The sequence below is a fragment of the Tamandua tetradactyla genome, chromosome 11, assembly GCF_023851605.1.
Source record: "Tamandua tetradactyla isolate mTamTet1 chromosome 11, mTamTet1.pri, whole genome shotgun sequence".
In the NCBI taxonomy this organism is placed as follows: Eukaryota; Metazoa; Chordata; class Mammalia; order Pilosa; family Myrmecophagidae; genus Tamandua; species Tamandua tetradactyla.
In genome coordinates, this window is record NC_135337.1 from 62,496,040 (window position 1) to 62,518,280 (window position 22,241).

Genomic DNA, 22,241 nt, shown 5'->3' on the forward strand with positions numbered 1-22,241 from the left:
ATTCTACAAAGGTTCCATGCATTATGATTTCTTTCCAGAAATCTATAAGCTCCATTTCCTGGACTAGATAAGTCCTGAAATGCTGAGTGACCAGCCTCTCCAGAATACCAGCTAGTTCCATCCCCCTATCCCTTATTATCAACAGCCCTTTCCAACATGAAAAAATTAGAATGATCACAGTCCAAATACCCTGAAAGATTGGGGAAAACATCAAAGGTGATGGCAGAGTTATAAAGAGAAGGTAGGGTTTAACAAATAAGTATGATTGCTGAATAGTTATATTGATATTTCCAGTGTCTTAGAGCAGTTAGAAGGAAAAAGCTAAAATTGTGGAACTGTAAAACCCATACCAAATACTGACATCTGCTCTATAACTAAGTGTTGCAGTGTGTTTTGAAATTTATTGCTTTTCTTTATATATATTTTTTACAATTAAAAAAAAAAGAAGCTTCTGGTTCAGAAGGAGACATATAAGTCAACAAATCATGACAAACTGAACAAAAAGATGCTAAGCTGGGAGCTTGCAAGGGGTCAGCGGGAGCCCAGAGGGGAGAGAGAGAGCTGGGCAAGGTTTCCCCACCTCCACAAATGGCTGTTATTTAATCATTTGGTTAAACCTAAAAACAATCACCTCAATATGAAAATGGAAGGGCTTAGGAACCCCTCCCATACATAATGCACATATGAAGAGGACTACTGTTTTATTAAAATTTACCAATATTCTGCCATTTTGACCTACAAAAACAGCAATTTTATATGATTCAATCTAATGTGTAATTTTATCATGCTCCTTTTTTGGGAAAATTCTCAGGCAAATTTTCGTTTAAATCTCTGACGAATACTCATTTGAAACTAAAGAATTTCTCATATTCTGGCTGCTACCAGTACCTATCTATATTTTTAGAATTCCTTGGTCAAAAAATAAAGTGTCAATGGCTGAGAGATTCCAGAGTCGAGAGGTTATTCTGGAGGTTATTCTTATGCATTAAATAGAATCACCTTGTTAGTCAAGGTGTAGTGGAGAGGCTGGAGGGAACTGCCTGAAAATGTGGAGCTGTGTTCCAGTAGCCATGTTTCTTGATGATGACTGAATAATGATATAGCTTTCACAATGTGACTGTGTGATTGTGAAAACCCTGTGTCTGATGCTCCTTTTATCTACCTTATCAGGAGATGAGTAGAACATATAGAATAAAGATGAATAATGGGGGAAAAATGTTCAAATAAATTTAGATTGAAATGCTGGTGATCGGTGAGGGGGAGAGGTGGGGGGTATGGTATGTATGAATTTTTTTCTGTTTTCTTATTTCTTTTTCTGAATAGATGCAAATGTTCCAAGAAATGATCATGATGAATATGCAACTATGTGATGATATTGCAAATTACTGATTATATATGTAGACCGGAATGATCAAAAGTTAAGAATATTTGTGTTTGTTTGGTGTATTTTGGTATTTAAAAAAAATTAATTAAAAAAATTCCTTGGTCAAAATCTAAATGTCAAGAACAGGGGTATAGAAGCGGTATGGGATTTTTGTTCGCTTGCTTGCTTTCCAAAGGAAATGAGAATGTTCTCGTATTGACTGTGGTGGTGAATGCCTGACTATGTGACCGGACTGAGAGCCGTTGATTGTACACTTAGGATGGACTGTATGGTGTGGGGATAAAACTGTTTAAATTTTTTAAAAAATAATTAATTAATTAAAAAAAAAAAGAAAAAAAATTCCTCGGTTAAAAGAAAACGTCAGTTTGAAGAACTGCTTAACATCATTCATGGTTGTATGTTTCCCTCTTGTGGATGAAAAGGGAAAAACACGCGGGACTTATGCAGCCTCCCCGGGGGTGCCCTCAGTGGCCCCGCCTCCCCCTCGGTGCCAGGGTCCCTGTACCTAAGAACTGCAGGTGGCCCGTTCACCTGGAGTACCGCAGGAATGAGGACTCCTCGGAGTTCTGTGTCGCCCCATCCAGTGATGAACAGGTTTCCGGGCTTTTACACAGCGCAGCAGAATGGCAGGGCTGCTCCCTATTTCATCCTCCAGGGCTTTTCCAGTGAGGGGATCTGACCCCACGAGGGGATCCAGCTGCAAAGGATGGGAAGAAAGGGGCCACAAGGAGGGGACATCTTTTCTCTGGGACCTTGGTGAACTGGACTTTCTGTTTAATGGGGATAGTAAAGCCTCCCTTGAAAGGTTCTGAAGGTAAAATGAAGAAAGGCGCGTAAATGCTGCACACTGCCTCGCGAAGGATTAGCCATTCAATGTTATCCAAACTGTTAGGTTCCGAAAATAGAAAGAGCTACTGATAGGGCTGACCACATCCTCTAACACGCCCTCTCATCTCTAAAGCAGGACAGCCCAGGCTGGAGAGAACTGATTCTAGGGCCTGGTCTGTGTGATAAATATTTATTCACAATGCACCACAGGCCAGGCAAATGGGGAGGGGGAAAGGGGAAGGGGGAGGGGGAGGGGGAGCTAAAGCTGCACCAAGCACAGTCCCCGCTCAAAGAAGAAGGCTTTGCAATCAGGCAGACCTGGGTCTGAATCCTTGCTTTGCTACTCACTGGCTGTGTAAGGCCTGTTTGGCCTCAGTTCCCTTACTTATAAAATAGGGACAGTGATACCTGCTTGAAAGGTTATCTGACAGTAGGAGATAAACACAGTACATCACTGTGTGCCAGGAAGTGTATCAAGTGTTTATAAAATTAACTTACTTAATCCTCAATAACTCCTTGAGGTCAGCAGTATAATTCTGAGCCCCCCTCTTACAGATGAGGAAACGGAGGTGATGTCATCTGCCTAACATTATTGTAAGAAGCTGGTCAACTGGGAACTGATCCCCTCCCCCCGCCCCCCACATGGGCAGGCACTGGGAATCGAACCCGGGTCTTCCGCATGGCAGGCGGGAACTCTGCTACTAAGCCACCATCACACCACTCAGGAGCTGGGTTATGATTTTTTTTTTTAGGAGCCGGGTTTTAAACCCATTAAACCTGACAGCAGAGCCACACTCTCAACCACCACGCTGTGCTGCCCACTGTATAACATGCCGCAGGTCAGCACCAAACACTCCATTAACAACAGCTTTTAAAAGCACAATCTAAAAAAAAAGTGGGCATTTTCTCTACTCCCTCCAAACCATTTGTGGGAATTTCCGGAACGAGTGGTGGCTCACAGGGTGCAGGCAGAAGAAAAGCACTCCCTCTTGACTTTAAGTGACAGTGAGGCTTGAGGACAAAGAAATTGACCTTAACATATATGCACTGACGAGCCTAAGACCCTATTGTAGGACCCCCAAGGAAAGGGAAAATCTTGGAAACTTAGATTGGCACTCCTAAAAGGTGATTTATAAGGGGTAGTGATAGCAAACATCTGAAAGGGGGTGACAGTATTTGTCCAGTAACACATTAAGGACCTGTTAGTTTGCTGAGACTGTGACTGTCTTTAAGTAGCAGATTACAGGACATGTAACACTGTATGTGACTAATTTCTTCAACAGGGCAAGCCTTTTAACGGGTTGATTGATCTAAATCCATACTGTCTAATGAATGTACAGTAAATTAAATTACATACTGACAGACAGAAAAATTACAAAAGCATAAGCATACAATGTGGCTCTGTTGTTTCCTACGGATGTTACAGCGACTTGCATGTTTATTCTGCCATAAGCATCTTTTTCTCTCATTTTCTTTGGTCTCTCTCTTCCTCCAATTCACCACTTTTCTACACCGAAGTTCGCTTTCTAATACGAGTGCAATGAAGAGCTCTCTGTCCCCGCCTGTAAGTGTCCAGTGCTCCCTCTGAAAGTACAGGGTTTGGCCTCAACCTCTGCTTCCTCCACTCCACAATTTCTAGCTCTATTTCTAATTGTTACTCACAAATCTTGGTAATAAAGAAAGCCTCAGTAGTTAAGGGCCTGTCCTTGGCTTCTTTGCCTTCCCACCTCCCTTCTAGGAATGAAAGAGTTAATAAAAGGTTTGAGGACCCCTGGGGTATTGCTCTAGATAATTCTATTAAAAATATCCATCTTGAGGAATTCAGCAAAGTGGAAACCTGGGTTGGAATCCCAACTTTTGATACTTTTTAATATCTTGGTGATCTTGGGCAAGTCACTTCAACCCATGTGGTGGCTTGAAGCTGCATGTGCTTCACAAAAACAGGCTCTTAAATTTAATCCATTCCTGTGGGTGTGAACCCATTGTAAGACCTTTTGATGAGGTCTTAATCCTATTACTGGAGTCCTTCATAAGCAGAATGAAACTCAGGCAGAGAGAAGAAGCCAGAACCAGATCAAGTAACCTGGAAGGGAAGGGAGAGCCCAAGAAATACACTGCCGCGAGCCCTCCATGCAACAAACTAAGGGCCAGGGACCACCAGCAGCCAGCTGGGAACGCCAGTTTTCTGGGAGACTAGCATTGCACTGATGATGCCTTGATCTGGATGTTCTCTTAGTCTCAAAACCGTAAGCTAATAATTGGAAATTATATATATTATATATACCACTGCATGATATCTGCCTGACCAGCCAAGGAAACTAACACACCTTGTTAAATCCTAATTTAAAGTCTAAGGCTCGGGTAGGATTTTTCTAAAGAACACCTTGTTTTACGTGTGCAGCTCCGTCAGCAGAGACTGCCTTCCCTGTCCCTCTGTCTTCGCTTTTTCCTGGCTTTCTTGTTATCATCCTTCAACACTTGCCTCAAATACCATTTTCCCAGCGAGCCCTCCTCTGAGCGTCCCTCCACGCTCTCAGCCCTAAGGCTCCCAAGGCACCCTAATGGCACCCTAATGGCACCCTTTATCTAATGCCCCCTCCACAGGCAGGGTTTGCATCTCTGTGTGCCCCAAATGTATGGCATATAATTGAGCAAATGAGAAAATGCTCAGTAAATATCTGCAGTAAATATTTATAGCCAAGCTTCAAATAAATTAAGTAGAATACACAATACTGTAAAACTGAGATTTAAACCAAAGACCTCGTTCGCTACCCTTCACTATGAGCTAAAAATGCTATTCCTCAAAATGGCATTCAGCCTGGTTTTTTTTTTTTTTGACCGAGATATGAATTTTATTGGGGGACTTACATACAGGCGAAGAAATCAAACAGCTCTGGAGGTACCACTGGGAGCCTGAAAGTAGCACCCCGTGTGGATTAGAGGGGGAAGCAGAGTTTTATAGGAGGCACAGAGCCTACAGGGTACATTTAATATGTTCCTGCCTGTACTTCTGTGATTATTCTTTGGCACATCTGAGTTGTGGACTTGGAGGGATGTTAGATAAAATCACATGTAGCATTTTGTTTTGGAAGGTAACAAATTAATCTAGTGGGGTGACTTTCCCATAGCAATAGTGGAATTTCAAAAACAACCTAACTCATATTTGTATTGTACCTTAGAGTTCCCAAAATCTTTGCATGCATATTATTTCATTTAATTCTCCTAATACCTTTCTAATATGGCAGATGTTAGAAGTAATTTCATTTTATAGCCAAGCTTCAAATAAATTAAGCAGAATACAGGATACTGTAAAACTGAGATTTAAACCAAAGTCTCCAATTACCCACCACTACTAACTAAAATAATTCATTAAATTTCAGGGAGCCTCTAAGAAGCCTATCTTGCATTTTGGTGTTATATCGGAGGTCATCTACAGAAGCACCGTAGATTACAGAGTTCTGAAGCTTTACTGTTTATTGAAGAGGTACCTAGCTTTATATAGCAAACTAGCTGCTGCACTCTGACCCCTCTCTTCACCCTCAGCTAATGCATCCCAAATTCCTCTTTATCTTTCTGCACTTGATTCAAAAATCACCCAGTGTGGGAAGACATCCTTGCTCTCCCTTTTCCCCTCAAGGTGGGGTTGGGTGTCCCTCTTTTCAGTTTCCATAATTCCCTTAACTTGTCCTCTCATACTAGTTGACTGGGTTGAGTGGTGCCCCCTGCCAAAGATATGTCCACTCAGAACTTGTGAATGTGACCTTATTTGGAAAAAGTCTTTGCAGGTGTCATTAAGCTAAGGATTTTGAGATAAGGTCATCCTGGATTACCCAGTAAGTTCTAAATCCAACGAAAAAGTATCCTTATAAAAGACAGATAAGAAGACATAGACACAGAGGGGAAGGCCATGTGACAATAGAGGCAATGACTGGAGTGATGCAGCCACAAGCCAAGGAATGCCTGGAGTCATGAAATCAGAAGTAGCAACGAAGGATTCTCCACTGGAGCTTTAAAAGGGAACATAGCCCTTCCAATACCTTCATTTCAGATTTCTGGCCTCTAGAAAACAGTGAGAGGGTAAACTTCTGTCGTGTTAAGCCACTCCGTTTTTGTGATGATTTGTCACAGCAACCACAGGAAACTGATACAGTAGTATTCACACTATATTTTTGTAACTACCCATGGATGTGCTTGTCTCCTCTATTTGTATGAACATCTTAAGAAAAGGACTTTGTTTTATTCATCTTTTTATCCCCAAATATCTCACACAATGCCTGGAACACAAGGAATGCTCAGTAACACTTGTCAATGAGCAAATCCATGCATCCCAGGAGATCCCTTGCAATGCCAGCATAAATTCCTTGCAGCTTCGCATTTGTGCTATGACACTGGCTGGCGCCAGGTCATCATTCCACAGATCCATCCTGAAATACCCACTGCCACTTCTGGTGCACAACTCATACCAAGTGAAGGCCCCAAATCAATGGGCCTGCAACCAATGTGTACAGCAACTGTGATCAAATCCAAGGGATAATACTGCGGTCAGAGACAGGATGGCCGGGGAGGGGGGAGGTTAAAGGGGGGGTGTCAGATGCACAAAAGCCTCCCCAGGCCCATCTCCTCGCCCCCTCCTCCTTCAGCCCTCCCATGGTCTCAATATTTGGGATCAACACACTACCTATAGAACCATGGCTCCATTAGCTTCTGTTTACTAAGCACTTACAATGCCAGATACCATGTGGGTTTTTCACAAATCTTTTTTCATTCTTACATGAATCTCTCAAGGCAATTATTATTAATCTTTTCATACCAAATCTACATATGGGGAAACTGGCTACGGTAAACTGTGTGACCAGGTGCTTTTCTCATCAGTCCGACTAGCACAGCTGTGTGGCCCAGCTCAGGGGGGCAGCTCAGCTTTCAGGTCAGGTGCCAACCTCACTCACGATTCCATCTGGGTTTCCTACACATATTTTCCTTTTGCTTTACTTAAAAATCTTCCTTTAAAATGCATTTCACTTTGTTCCATAGAATGCATTTTTCTAAGTTTCCAAGGAGGCAGTGTGGCATACTAGTTTTATTACTAAAGCAAAGGCCTTTTCCTGCCTCCGCCTGGTTATGCCATCCCAGCTCCATTTTCTGGCTTCTTTGCAATCATAGGGCGATTTCTCAGAACTAAGGTGGGCACTGGCTTAATGTTTAGATTTCTGGTTACTGTGACTTAGAGCCAAAAGGACTCTCCTCCTAGGTCAGGGTTGGACAGCTGGCCATTTTGCCTTTTCGTGCCTTATCAAACCTTCCCATCGTGTACAACTCCTAAATGCCTTAAGCCAAGCATGCTATATAAGCACCAGAATGGGGCACAGCTGTACCCCCAGGCCAGCACAGCAGACTGCAGAAGGGAAGCAGAGTGCCAGAATCGCCACTGCCTCAACTGCCTTCCCAGACCCTCTTTACAGGGCACTATGCCTGAATGGTTAAAATACTGCAACTAATTTTAAACAATTACTCCAGGGTATATTCATCTCAATTAGTGCTATTGTCCTCCAAACAAGCACCCTGGGAAGCAACATATTTATTCAAACAAGGCTGACATCATGCTAACATCTTTGGAACTCTATTTTTTGAGGGAACTGTCTTTACAGTCTGTGGCACTTTCTTTGAAAGTCCTCAGTCATGACAAATTTCATCCTCTGAGAATACACTTGAACTTTGAAAAGAGACAAGAATTGGTTGGAGCCATATCTAATGAATAAAGTGGGTGATCAAACCTTGTTACATCACTTGAAAGATGAGGCATGACTATAAAATAATGTGACTGGTTTTCCTAGGTGACCCATAAACCGACTGGCAGAAAAGTAATCCCCATAGAGGAGTTTCAAAATGCTTTGAGCAGTAGACACATCACTGGAATAAGTGTACAGTTCCCCGAGTGGCAATTTGGCAGGGTACAATACTAATTTGGATATATAAGTTCAAATATGTTTGTAAAAAAAGAAATCTGATTGCTTACATTTATGAAAATAAAGAAGCTATTCTCTTAGAGAAATTTATCTTCCCTTTTTTAGACAGCTTGGTCTGCTTTGTACAGAGAGTCTGTTGAGAAAAATAGGTTTATCGCCCAAAGAAAGTCTTTGCAGGCCACATTCCCTCCCATTCTGACCTCAGGCTGGGCAGGTGCCCCTACTGAGCTCCCACAGCCATCCCTTTTTCCCTTGGGTGCTAGCTTTTATTATACCAAGTGATAACAGTCTGTGTGTCAATCTTGTCCACTCAACTGGAGACCCCTGGAGAGTGAGGACAACTTCGACCCTGTATCTACCTTATCTGCATGAGATACTAAGTACAAGGTTCTCCATACATAAATCCTTTGCTTTTGTGTATCAAGCAATCCTTTTGCTTTCTCATGTTTCTGAGGCTTCCCTTGCTAAATGAAACTTCCCCTGGCAACCAAAACTGGACAGTCAGTCCATGTAAAAGCTCACTCACAAACTTAGAGACCAAAAGTAGACTGGTGGTTGCTTAGGGCTGGGGAACAAAGGGGAAAGGGAATTTACTATTAATGCACACAGGGTTTCTTTTCAGAGGTGGACAAAAATACTCTAAAATTAGGTCATGGTGATGGTGGCACAATTCTGTGGATACACTAAAAAACACTGAATTGTATACTTTAAATGGGTGAATTGTATATGTGAATATATAAATAAGCTTATTTCTAAAATAACATTCTATAAGAATATTTGTGCCATGGTTCCTTTCTAAGGAGGTAGTTGGAAAAGACAGCCAAGGTCTCTTCTAAAATGTAGTTACCTATGTGTATAATACTAAGCTTCTACCTTGTCTTTGTAATTCATCATTTGGAATTGGTTGAGTGATTTTCACCAAATTTGGAAGATTGTGGTAAAAACTGTTGGTTGTCCCCCAACATCAATCCTTCCCTTCATTTAGCTTGATAGAGCCTTCAGTGTTTAGCTTGCCACACAGCAACCTCTGATAAGAAGTGTGCCTTCCTTTCTTTTTCCCTTCCCGAAGGCTGGAATGGAGAGGTAGTGGTAGTCAGCCATACTGGACCAGGCAGATGTTGGAAACACACCAGGGAAGGCTGAGCCAAAACATGGAGCCACCACACCAGCCCTGATCTGCCCACACCCAGTCTATTACAGAAAGGGTTCTAGTACTATAAACTTCTGCTTTGTTTAAGTAACTAATTTTGGAACTCTCTTAGGCAGCCAAACTACATTTTAATTAATAAGAAAAAATCTGGTATTCTGTACAAAAACAGAATCTAAAATAGATAGCATGCTTTTTTTTTTGTCATGGCAAACTATTTAAGTAAAATTGCTACTTATGATGCCTTAAAAGGCAGATCACTAGCCAACCAGACCTGTAGCTTCCAACTGGTTTGGAGGCTTCAGAACATGAGTGTTTGTCGTTTATTTCCTGACATGATATAGAGAAGAGCTCAGGGTAGTGCTAGCCAGTCTACAGACAGAAATGGAGGGGGCCACAGGTTTGCTCAGAAAGTTTGCTTTGACCGCGGCCTGCAAACTAAGTTGCCCAAATCCAATAATTTGTAGCTGTGCAGAATTGTAAATGTCAACTATTTGTTTACCCATACATGAAGCATCAGGTTTAGCAGAAGGAAAGGCTGTGGCCTCAAGTATCTTCTGGGATTCTCTGCCAGACAATGGAAACCAACACACAAACAGAGATCATGCTGAGAATGCTGCCTTCTTACCTAAGCCTATTATCTCTTACCTGTTATTTCAAGGTAGTCATCAGCTATGGGAAAATGGAGGAAGGGACAGAGCACAGAGACCAGTAAATAAAACTCTGTTTTCAGGCTTTTGCTGAGCTTACCAGCACATGGAACTGATCAGAACAGACCAAAAGTCTATTAAGCTTTTGAGTGAACTATATAGCCAAAGAAATATAAATCTGGCCCGCAAAAAGCATCCCCTGCCCTAGTACTCTCAAACTTTCAACAGTCAGAGGCAGGATGCAAAAGTTGTGTGGCCCCTAAAAGGTCCTTCGGGGGCTACTCTCCCATATCCTCCTCTATGTGAGCACAGAGGAAAGACAGTACGAGAGCTCCTGCCCAAGACCAACTTCCCCTGCAACAACCATGTTCCAGTCCTTCCCTTTTCTTGTAGATGTTTTTAGCGTAAACATCTTGTTCTATTCAGCTGATACACAGTGCGTGTGTGTTGGGTGGGGGAGGAGATAAGTTTTCTCTAAATGTATTGGATGCTGAACCACAAGGAGCCACATATGCACCTAATGGAGAAAACACTGCATCACCCACAGCTCAAGGACTCTGAGCTGATTCAGTAACTGGAAGGAATCTGAGCTGCCCCCCGCCCCAGGGAGAGGTGAATGTGTTTCATGGGTGGGAATGAGAATGTGAGAATGGGTATGGTTATTGTTTTAGTTTATAAAAGCTGCCAAAACACAATATACCAGAAACAGAATGGCTTTTAAGAGAAGAATTTAAGTTGCAAGTTTATAGTTCTAAGGCCATGAAAATCCCAAATTAAGGCAAGGCTACAAAAATGTCCAAACTAAGGCACCCAGGAAAGATACCTTGGCTCAAGAAGGCCAGTGACATTGGGGGTTTCACTCAGCTGGAAAGGCTCATAGCAATGTCTGTTAGCTTTCTCTCCAGGCTTCTTCAATAGCTTCCCTGGGGGCGCTTTCTTTATACATCTCCAAAGGTCTCTGGCTGTGTGGGCTCTGTCAGTTCTGAAGCTTTTTCCAAAATGGTTTTCTCTTAAACCATTACTTACTCCAGTAAGTGACCCCAACTTGAATGGGTGGAGACACAGCTCCATGGAACCATCTAATCAAGAGTTACCATCCCCAGTTGGGTGAGTCACATCTCCATGGAAACAAAAGAATTCCACCAACCAATGTTGAATGAGGATTCAAGGACATGGTTTTCCTGGGGTATAGAATAGCTTCAAACTGGAACAGTCATCTACATGATCAAAGAGACGAGCCATGGCAGAAATTTCTAGTTGTTCTTCCCTTTCTTAAAGAAATAGAACCCATTTTTAGGTGGTCACATGACCTCCCAATATAAAGCTGACCTCTTTTAGCCCCTCTTGCAGGCAGATGTGGCCATGTAACTAAGATCTAGACAATGGGTTGTGAACAGGAATGAGATACGCAATTTTCAGACTCTCTAAAGGGAAAAAGCACTGGTCCATCTATTTCCCCTACTCATGTGTAAACGTGGTTGGGGATGGGGTGAACATCTGCAACTAGGTAGGCAAAGGTACACCACCCAAAGATGGCAGAGGTCCATGACTGAAGGGGGCTGGGTCCCAAATTCAGGAATCCATCATACAAGGCTATTCCATAAAGACAATTCTACCTTGTTTAACCCACTCCTGTTTGAGTCTCTGTTATAATAGTGGAACCCATGTAATTTTATAAATAGTTTGACTTAAAATATAGGTTATAGGTTTTTGGGATTCACTTTGGAGACTCTCAAGAAACACCTCAATGAGCTACAACGAGACCAAGTTTTCAGAAAAAACTACCAGAGAGTTCAAATATAAGCCAAGCAGAAAGCCACAAGGAAAGGATCCTCTAAATCTCACTAAATTATGATTGTGGCACTTCTTATGTGTGCAACTCTGAGTAGCAACAGGAATTTGCAGTGGCATCACATCAGACTAGCATTTATCTTGCAGAAATTTAACTATATATAACTGACAGGGAGAGGAAGGGGAAAGAATGAGATTTAAATGGCCTGGGCAATTCTGCCACCATTTCACTCAATGAGCACATGCCTCTCAAAGTATAAGCATCTTGCTGTGCTCAGTGTGATTCTGGAATTTAAAGACACATATTGTGTCGCACATGCTGATTTCTAATATACTTGTTCTAGTTTGCTAGCTGCTGGAATGCAACACACCAGAAACGGATTGGCTTTTAATAAAAGGGGATTTATTTTGTTAGTTCTTCAGAGGAAAGGCAGCTCACTTTCCACTGAGGTTCTATCTTATATGGAAAGGCACAGGATGGTCTCTGCTGGTCTTCTCTCCAGGCCCCTGGGTTCCAACAACTTTCCCCAGGGTGACTTCTTTCTGCATCTCTAAAGGCCTGGGCTGAGCTGCGAGTGCTGAGATGAGGAATGCCAAGTTGCTTAGGCTGTGCTACTTTGTGCTCTCTCATTTAAGCACCAGCCAATTAAGTCAAACATCATTCACTGCAGCAGGCACGCCTCCAACAGATGAGGTTCACATACCATTGGCTCATGTCCGCAGCAACAAAACTAGGTACGTTCACCTGGCCAAGCTGACAACTAAATCTAACTACCACACTTGTCAAAGAGATTTTAAAGATGATTTTGACTGTTGTCAAGTTTTGTTGTCTACTTTAATTCCAAGAATGATCCCACGTTAAGATGCGACAACCATATTAATTGGGTGATAGTTAGGGATTTGTCCTTTCACAAGGAAACACCTTGTGAAGTATAAGACATGAGTGTGTTTTTTAGTGCAGTTGGTTCCTGGGGTGTAGAATCTGATACAATAATGTAACTCATGCATTCTCAACTCTGGTTCTGCCTGGAACATCGTCATCTCACCTTCAGGTTAGCTGTCACTTTCCTGCTGAGTCGCGTCCCTGACTCAGCCAGGTGCACTTCTTTTCCGCTCTCACAGCTGGCCCTGCTCACTCCTGAATGTGCTTGATGCACCTTGTCTCAGTTACTGGTTTGCTTGGCTGAGCCCTCCTTGGCCTCCAATGCAAACCTACTTGACTATAAGTTCCAAGCAGGTAAGGACTGGGCCTGCCTTGTCCTCTATCACATCCCAGGAGACAGTGCAGTAACTCACCAGCCAAACATGAGCTACCCAGAGTCTGTGTTCCTCACACTGGCTGGTTCCTCACAAATGGCCACTACACCACACGATTAAGCATCCTGATCTCAGACAATGTAGCAGTCATTTCAGCTGACCCTTCAGTGACAGAGCTGCTGTGAGCATGTAGGAAGTACAGTACAGAGGCCTAATATTTGGTCAGGAGGACTTCTCTAACTTACCCTAAAAACCTATACCTGAAAGGAAAGTTCTCTTTGGGCTGAATCAAACATGCTAATAGCAGTCAAAAACAATTCATATATTAGTTGCCAAAATAAGTTATGGATGGTCACTTCAAGCCAATGGGTACTGACTAATATGTCCCCAAATCATTCTGTAGAAGAGGACACTGGGATCCTCTTGCAAACTCACAGCACTCATTTGTATGTTAAAAGCTCCAATCCAGTTTTCCCAAATTTAAAATGAGGGTGCTATACAGTTCCCAGAATCACCTGCTCTGGGATACATTTAATTATGGAAAAGAACTTCTGGATGAAATATCATCAGAGTTCCAGCTCCACCGTTTACTACCAAGGGGAACAAGTCAACCAAACCTTTTTGTACGATCAAGTGTCTATCACATTTGATCCTTTCAGAACTTTGGGGCCCTCACGGAGAGAAAAAAGGCAAGACACTATTTCCAGTGTGAAAATATAATGTTCAGGCTGTTTCTGATTTGTGATTAAATCTCTACTGGCATGACTTGCTTGCAGTCCCATTGTGGTTTACTCAGGGTTTGACTTACCTTTTCTATCTTTGCACCTTGGCAACTCATCTCTGAGCCCTGGGTACTGGGTAGTGAATGGAAGAAGCAATGGGGGAGGGGGAGATAGCTTTTACCTATAGAAACAAACAACTTAAATCCATCTGCATATCCCCAGGCAGCGGCACACTCTTCTCCTCTTTCCCAAAAATCATTCTGTGGGGAGAACTTTTGTGATTTTTTCCCTTTGAGGACAACAAGTGAGAAAAATATTTTTCAAATTTTCCCAACTGAAGCCCTTGCTGAGTCCTCATTTACTTAACACACTTAATAGCCATTTCTAAAGGGTGAACCCAACTTTGAACAGTTTCAAGTCAACAGAATGACTTTGGGTATGTCTGTGTGGACTTCAGAGGAATTTAGGGGGAAAAGAATGGATCAGTTCAAACCTTCCTGCTTAACTGTTCTTAAAAATGTAGCCCAATCAAATCATGCCCCTGAAAGCTCCTCTACAACCCAAGAGATCAAACCAATGTATTGTTAAATATTTGATCAATGCTTATTATACTATTTTTATTGTATCTCAGGATAAATTTACAATATAATAACTTTTATTTGTAATATACTATACATAAAACTTCATAGTATACTAGGGCCCTTGTTACAATGAAAGTTTACATTACATTTTTTAGTTGGAACATAATTTTACAATTCAAAATCATTAAACATTTTCAGCATTTTACCCTTAACTCTTCTCTGCCTGAAAGTCTTTTTACAGAAATCTGAATAGTGCATTTTTTCGCTTCAGGTCTCTGCTCAAATGAGGTTATCAGAGAGGCCTTTCTAACCACCTCATCTCACTTAGAAAAAAAAAAACTTATAATACTTTCTCCCTTGATCATGTGTTATTTTTCTTCAGAGCATTTACCTTCACCTGACACATATAGTGATTAAATTATTTGTTTCCTGCCACTAGAAGGTAAGTGTTCTGTTTACTGACATATCCCTAGTTCCTAGAACAGAGCCTAGCATAAAAGGTGCTCAATAAATGTTTACTGAATTATAAATTACTCTTCCCAAGCCAGTAGATCACTGTTACCTATCTAATCTTGTTTATTAAAAGAAACATTATATGGGAGAAAATATTTGGAAACCACATAGCTGATAAGGGTTTAATATCCAGAATTTATAAAGAAATCCTACAACTCAACAACAAAAGACAAACACTCCAATTTTAAAATGGGCAACACAAATATCCCTACAGATTGTGAAAAAGATTAAAGGAGAGGTGGCGTTGTAACAGACGATAGGAGTTAACAAACTGAATATGACTGCTGAATATTACACTGATATTTCTTTTAGTCTCCAGTGACTTGGAGCAGCCAGAAGGAAAAACCTAAAATTGTGGAACTATAACCCATACCAAACTCTGACATCTGTTCTATAAGTAACTGTTGTGTTGTGCTTTGAAATGTGTTGCTTTTTTGTATATGTTATCTTTCACAATAAAAAAACAAAAAAAATACATAAAAACGGGCAAAAGACCTGAACAGCCATTTCTCCAAAGAAGATCTACAAATGGCTAAAAAGCATATGAACAGATGCTCAACGTGATTAACCATTAGGGCAATGCAAATCAAACTCACAATGAGGCACCATTCATCCCCATTAGAATGGTTACTATTAAAAAAGTGGAAAATTACAAGTGTTGAAGAGGATGTGGAGAGAGAGGAATACCCATTCATCGCTGGTGGGAATGTAAAATGGTGCAGCCACTGCAGATGACACTTTGATGGTTCCTCAGAAAGTACAGAATTATCTTATGACCCAGCTATCCGGTTCTACATATATATCCAAAAGAATTAAAAACAGGAACTTGAACATGTATTTTCACACTGATGTCCATAGTAGCATTACTCACAATTGACAAAAGATAAAAGCCACCCAAGTGTCCATCAACTGATAAATGGACAACAAAATGTGGCCTACACATAGAGGCATGTTACTCAGCTACAAAAGGAGTAAAAAGTCTGATATATGCAACATGATAAAGCCCGAAGACATCATTTTGAGCAAAATGAATCAGACACAAAAGGACAAATACTGTATCATCTCACTTGATATGAAATAATCAGAACAAGCAAATTCACCGAGTCAGAAACTAGAATACAAGTCGTCAGGGGCTAGGTGGAGGGTACGGAACAGGCAGTTAATACTTAATTGGTACAGAATTTCTGTTTGGGGTGATGCAAAAGTTTTGGTAAGGCATGGCTGTGATGGTAGCACAGCACTGAACATCATTAACAGCACCGAGAAATGTACCTGAATTGGGTAAAAGGGGAAATGTTAGGTTTTATATATAGTACTAGAATAAAAATTTAAAAATTCATGAAACAGCACAGCACAGTAAACCCTAAGTTAAACAACCTTAGACTATAGTTAATCAATTATAAAAATGTAGTGTCATCAATTGTAACAATGTATTACACCAATGCAAGGTGTTAATGAAAGGGTGATAAATGGAAATCCTGTATTTTATTTGTGATTTTATGTAAATGCAAAACCTCTCATGTTTTCTGCGTACAAGTCTTTATATCTTTGGTAAGATTTACTCCCAGAGATTTCATTCTTTTTGTTTCCATTGCAAATGGAATTTTTTTTCTTGACTTCATCAGACTGTTCATTGCTAGTGTATAGAAACACTACTGATTTTTGGATGCTGATCTTCTACTCTGTCACTTTGCTGAATCCATATGCATATCCATATGCGCTATGTATTTTGTTGCCCAATTTTCAAGATTTTTTTTTTCTTGCCTAATTGCTCTGGCTAGAACTTCCAGTACACTGTTGAATAACAGCGTCAACAGTGGGCATCCTTGTTTTGTTCCTGCTCTTAGAGGGAAAGCTTTCAGTCTTTCACCTTTATGTATGATTTTAGCTGTGTGTTTCTCATATATATCCTTTATCATCTTGAGGAAGTTTCCTTCTATTCCTAGTTTTCTAAGTGTTTTATCAAGAAGGGATGCTGGACTTTGTCAAATGTGTCTTCTGCATCAAGTGAGGTGATCATGTGTTTTTTTACCCCTTCATTCTGTTAACATGGCGTATTATATTAAGTTATTTTCTCATGTTGAAGCACTCTGCATACCTGGAACAAATCCCACTCGATCTTGTATAATTGCCAAGTACTTTCAAACATGTTGCTTCATTTAATCCTCATGATTATCTCTCTGGGTATATTATCATTCTCAATTTTCATGGATGAAGATAAAAAGGATTAGAAATTAACTTGCCCAAGAGAACGGCCCTCAACTCCCATGATTATTTTCCTTCTGTTGTCTGACACATCCACCGTGGGCGCTCCAACTCATCCTTTAAGACTCAGTTAAGCCTTCCTCACCTGTCTTCTCCCTGCAAGTACAGTCTCCATCCTCTGGTCCCTCAGTACCTGGCACATTGCTCCATCGTAGCACTTATGATGAGCTATTGTTTTTTTCTTGCTACCTCCCTTTTAGATTATGTGTTTCCTGAGGGCAGAGATGTTTATGGCAAGCACAATGCCTGATACAAGTAAGCACATAATAAATGTTTTATGAGAATAAATTCATTGGTTGGCAATAACGCGCTGGCTTTACATTAGGAGCTGGAAACACAAAGGTGACTCATAATTCCGTGCATCTGAACCACGGAATCACTGAATTCTCTGTTATGCTAAGTATTGCGGATACAGATAAAATGCAGTCCCTGTCTTAAAGATGACTACTCTCTAGTGGGGCAGGACCACACATATGTAAACAGATAATTTCAACAGAATTTGACTAACCTATTCTAAAGGTATGCATGGGAGAAGAGCACGAAACTGGGAAGGAAGGGCTGGAGGGGGGGTGTCAGTGAAGGGTTTCTGAAGACGTTAACTGAACAGAATCACATCAGATGAGAAGGAGTAGGGTACATAAATCCCTGGTGAGCAGTGAGAATAAAATCAGAGAGCAGTAAGCAGAAGACAGAAACCTAGGGAACAGCTGGGACATGAGTGGGACAAACAGTCCATGAAGAACTTTCAAAAAACTAAAAGTTGAATCAGAAAAGAGTGATCAACGCAAGGAAGCTGACTGAGAGCTGTACAAGAGTACAAAATCTGCAGTGCCAAATGTGGCTGAAGGCAAGTAAGGTAAGGCTTAAATGTGTTCAATGGCTTTAGAAACCAGAGTCATTAGTAACTTTGGCAAGAACAATTTAGTGGCATGGTGGAGGAGGCAGAGGCCAGGCTACAGTGAGGTGCAGCCAGAGATCAGAGACAGTGAATGCAGACAACTTTGACAACATTTGGTTAAAAGGGGGAAGAGCAGGAGGGCAGCAACTTAAAGCCAACAAAGATTCAAGAACATATCTTCAGTCTTACTAATTCTTTCCTCCCCACTCCACACTGCTCCCAAGTGGACAACTTTCCACCTGGACTCCTAATATCCCCACTATTACTACTTGCTTCACCCTCCTTTAGAGAAGGCCTTGTATCTAAATCATCTTTTATCCCACACATTATCCTGTATATGGAATAGGCATAGAAGTTGTTGAATGAATGAATGAAATGCAAATTTAGCTCAGGTGGTAACAGAGAAAGGAAGGGGTCTATTCTTGTGGAGATATTGTTTGTTCTTCTTTCATAGAAAGCTGCAGTTGTTGGAAAACTTGGGAGCATAGAGAAAACAAACCCAGAAAATCTTTCCTCATTGATGCTTATAAATGTTTGACCCAGGAAGGCAGCTGTAGATAGGGTTCAGTTTAGATTTTGCAGACTACTGGAAACAGATCTTTTAGATTGAAGAATCCCTTCATTTTCAAAAGCTATTCATGTTCTTCGACTGGGAGGTCGTGTTGGATTCTCAGTGCCATCACTATAGTTCTGGCAAGTTATTTAATCTACCTAAGCTTCAGTTTACTCACTGGCAACTTGAAGCCGCCTATAACAGCATTACCTCATAGGGCTGTGGAGGGACAAATGAGATTCCACAAGTAAAGTTCTTACCGTGATGCTTGGCAAAATAGCCCTCAATATGTAATAAAATACATAACATACTACTCACGTGAATTAAAAATATTAAAGAGAAATAAGTTCCAAAAGAGCTTGATCTAAGTCAAATCTTAAATATATAGAGACCTTGCTATTCAGAACTTATTAGAAAATGTTTTATGAAAGTGAGTAAATAACTAGTCACAATTAAGCAATTTTGTAAATCCCATTTTCGTATATCACGTTTATAGAAAAACAAGTTCCACCTATAAGAGCGGACCTGCCCGGTGAGTCTAAGTTAGCGTTCCTCAGCAGGGGGCGGAACCAAGGCATTGCATTCATTTCCTGCCGTACCAGGACTGATTGCACAAGAGTGCACTGGGGTATGCGGTTGCAGTTCTAGTCAAAGTTCAGTTCCAGCCCACTTCATGGAGCGGAGCCTGATGCACCTGGGGGCAAAGCTAGCCTTTTCCAAAGCCTGTACCCAGACGACCGGCAGCCCACTGCAGGGGCGCTTCCCGCACTAACTAGGGGCTGGGAAGGAAGCCTTCGCGCCCGCCTCCCCCTGCCTACGGGACCGAGGACCCCGGGGGTGGATGCTCTCGCCACCCCTGCCCCCAAGGCGTCGGGTTCCGAGCGGGCAGCTGCTGACAAGAATAGCAGGCGGCGGGCGGGAGGCGGGGGGTTTCTGAGCAAGGCGGCGGCCGTCTAACCTTTCCCGGCTAAGGAGCCCGCTCTCCGCCTGTAACTTTATCTTCACCGAGAGGGAAGGTTCACGTAAATGTCAGAGTCCTCGGGAAGGGGCGTGGGAGCCGACGGAGGCGCGGGAGGCGGACGGTCGGTCCCGTCAAGGTCAGGCCCGCCCGCGCCGCCGGGCCCCAGGAAGCCGGAGGGCAGCGCTCTCGGGGGCGCGTGGCCGCTGCCCCCCACCGCAGCCTCCAGGCCCGGAAGAGCGAGCGCCGCGAGGCGGAGGACGGTGGAGGGACGGAGTCGCCCGCGGCCAACACCGGCGCGGCCGCCCCCACCCCGCGCAGGGCCCTGCGTCCCGGGCGCTCGCGGCGAGCAGCGCCGCGGCCCTTACCCCGTTGGCGGCGGCGATGCGGACGATGAGCTGGATGGCCTCCTTCATGTAGAACCTGCCGTCCCCGCCCACCACCAGCGTGGCCTCCTGCCGCAGCGCCGGCTCCACGGTGGAGATGATGCTCTGGATAAAATTCTCCGCGTAGTTGGCGCTGCTCTGGAACGTCTTCACGCGCTTCCGCAGCCCGCTCGTCCCGGGCTTCTGGTCCGGGTACGCCTGGGTCTTGACGGTCACGATCTTCACCATGGTGGCGACGCGCGGCTTGGGGCCCGAGCGGACTCTGCTACTCCGGAGGCGGCTGCGGCTCTGGGCCGGTGCGAGTGCGCGGCCCACGTCCGCGCTCCCCGGCGCGCTCCGCCCTCCCCCTTAAAGGGTCCGGCCCCGGGCGCCCCGCCGGCCGCCCGCCCACCGCCTTGCACATCCCCGAGGGAGGGGTAAGGGGAGCCCGTCGCCAGGCTTCCGTTGAAGTGGAGCCTCTGATTTACCTTTCCCTTCGCAAGCCAAGCCAATGTAAAATGAAATCCACAACTCCTCCCCTAAATGCCGGGACCAGGGCTTGGGGTAGCAACCCGGAACTCGGTCAAGGGCATGAGGCAAGGTGAAGAAAATACCGCCTGTAATGATTTTCTGTGGTTTTACTACTGTATCACGTGTAAATAAATTCCTGGGGACCTGTTCTGAGGAATAGAAGTACTACCCTTAGTTAGATTTCATAACTTTTTGTTTCTGTTCTCTTTCCAAGTATAAGGGCATTTGTGCCAGAAAAACTCCAATGTTCTCATTTGACTTACTATTTCCAACTGTTTATTGATGAATCACACATACTACTTCCATTGGTGAGGATGCCTGTCCTCAAACTATGATTTATTGAATGTTTACGAATCCTTATGAAAGCATGGGTATTATTTTTCCCCATTTTATGCTTACAAAACTGAAATTCAAAAAATAAAATGCCTTTTCAAGGCCACAGAGCTAAGTACACGCAGGAGCCCAAGTCTGTCGGTCTGGCCCCCAAATCAGGGCTCCTACCAAGATATGCCTGCAGTATCGCCGGGTTTCATAACTGAGGAATGTACAGGGAGGCTCTGGTAAATGAGTATATAGATACAAGGTAAGGCTGCGTATGATTACCATCAAAATAAGCTAATAATCCATGTCATAGAAATTCAGTGGTCAGTAAGGACTGCGGTATCTAGGAAGAATTCATGGAGGATACAGGGTTGATGAAGGGGGTTCCATAATGAAGTAAAAACCTTCAGTCTTTCCTTTAGGTTTAGCTTCCCTCTTGATTTGGTGGATAATTGTCTCCTCTGCTCAGAAAATGTGTCATTTTGGTGAAGTGTTTTTATCCCCTACCTGTTAGATGTGTAATTTTGGGAAAGTTAGTAAATATCTATGGGTCTCCATTTCTTTACTGTACATAAACCTATCTCAGAAGATTTTTAAAGAATTAAATGGGGTTTTATATGTCAGTAGTTCTTATTCGTGGCTACACAGTAGAATCACCTGGAGCACTTTTAAAACGACCATGCTCCAGCTCATGGAAACCCATTCAGTCATAATGTGACCACTTAGCAGGGTGCCTGAAACAGAGGTTCTGGAAAATACTGGCTCCCTTCCCCAAATTCCAAAACCAGAGCCTATCACTAATCTGTGAATTAAATTACACTCCTGCTTCTCAGTGGTTAATTGGTGTATTTTGATCAAACAGGGAGGTGACAGCCTCATGAGACTGCTGACTCTCGAAAACCAAAGTATCGATATAGTGATACTTACCATTGATGAGTTTCATTTTGCTTCGGATTTCTGTGGCAAATAAGTGAAAATTGAATCCATTACTGCTGGAAATGATTTCTAATATTTATACAGGAATTCAGTTTACAAGGTAGTGTAATCTTCTGTATTAAATAGTATAATCAGTCCCATTTTATAGGTGAGAGAACTGGGGACAGAGTGGTTAATGTAATCAAGGTTGCCAAACACCACAAAATGAAAATGTAGCATTGAATCCCTGAGTCTTAGAAATATCTACGTCATAGAGGTATAGGGATTAAATTAGATACGGAATAGAGCTCCTAGCACATTGTTGATAATGATAACTCATTATTATAAAGTGGTAAACTCAAACTCAGATCCCATATTCTTTCTGGATTCTTCACTACCTTTGGAACATTGGAGCCTTACATATAACTGGATGGAGCTTTATGTTTAGCAAAAATTGCTCCATACTTCTCTCATCTGAGAAGTTTAACAACTTTAACTGCTTAACAAACAACTTTGAAAACTTAGTGCCTTAAGACAACCACGACTTATTATTGCTTATGATTCTGTGAATCAGCTGGATGTTTCAGATCTGGGTTAGA

General features: G+C 42.5%; 1 protein-coding gene and 1 long non-coding RNA gene across 3 annotated transcripts in view; one reads left to right on the plus strand and one right to left on the minus strand.

Annotated features, from left to right (window-relative positions):
- PGM1 (phosphoglucomutase 1) overlaps positions 1-21,681 on the minus strand; it is a 66,863-nt gene extending 45,182 nt beyond the window's left edge. The window contains exon 1 of one of the 2 annotated variants that reach the window (XM_077120731.1): positions 21,655-21,681. In XM_077120731.1, the coding sequence (XP_076976846.1) occupies positions 21,655-21,657 (3 nt within the window). In that variant the 5' untranslated portion in view covers positions 21,658-21,681. Of the gene's footprint in view, positions 1-19,878; positions 20,227-21,654 lie in introns of those variants that run through there. The other variant, XM_077120728.1, reaches the window with a different exon arrangement.
- On the plus strand, positions 56-9,503 carry LOC143650212 (uncharacterized). Its single transcript, XR_013159442.1, has 3 exons — positions 56-241; positions 5,593-5,696; positions 9,245-9,503. It is a non-coding gene; the product is annotated as an uncharacterized LOC143650212 (long non-coding RNA).
- Positions 21,682-22,241: the final 560 nt, after the last annotated feature.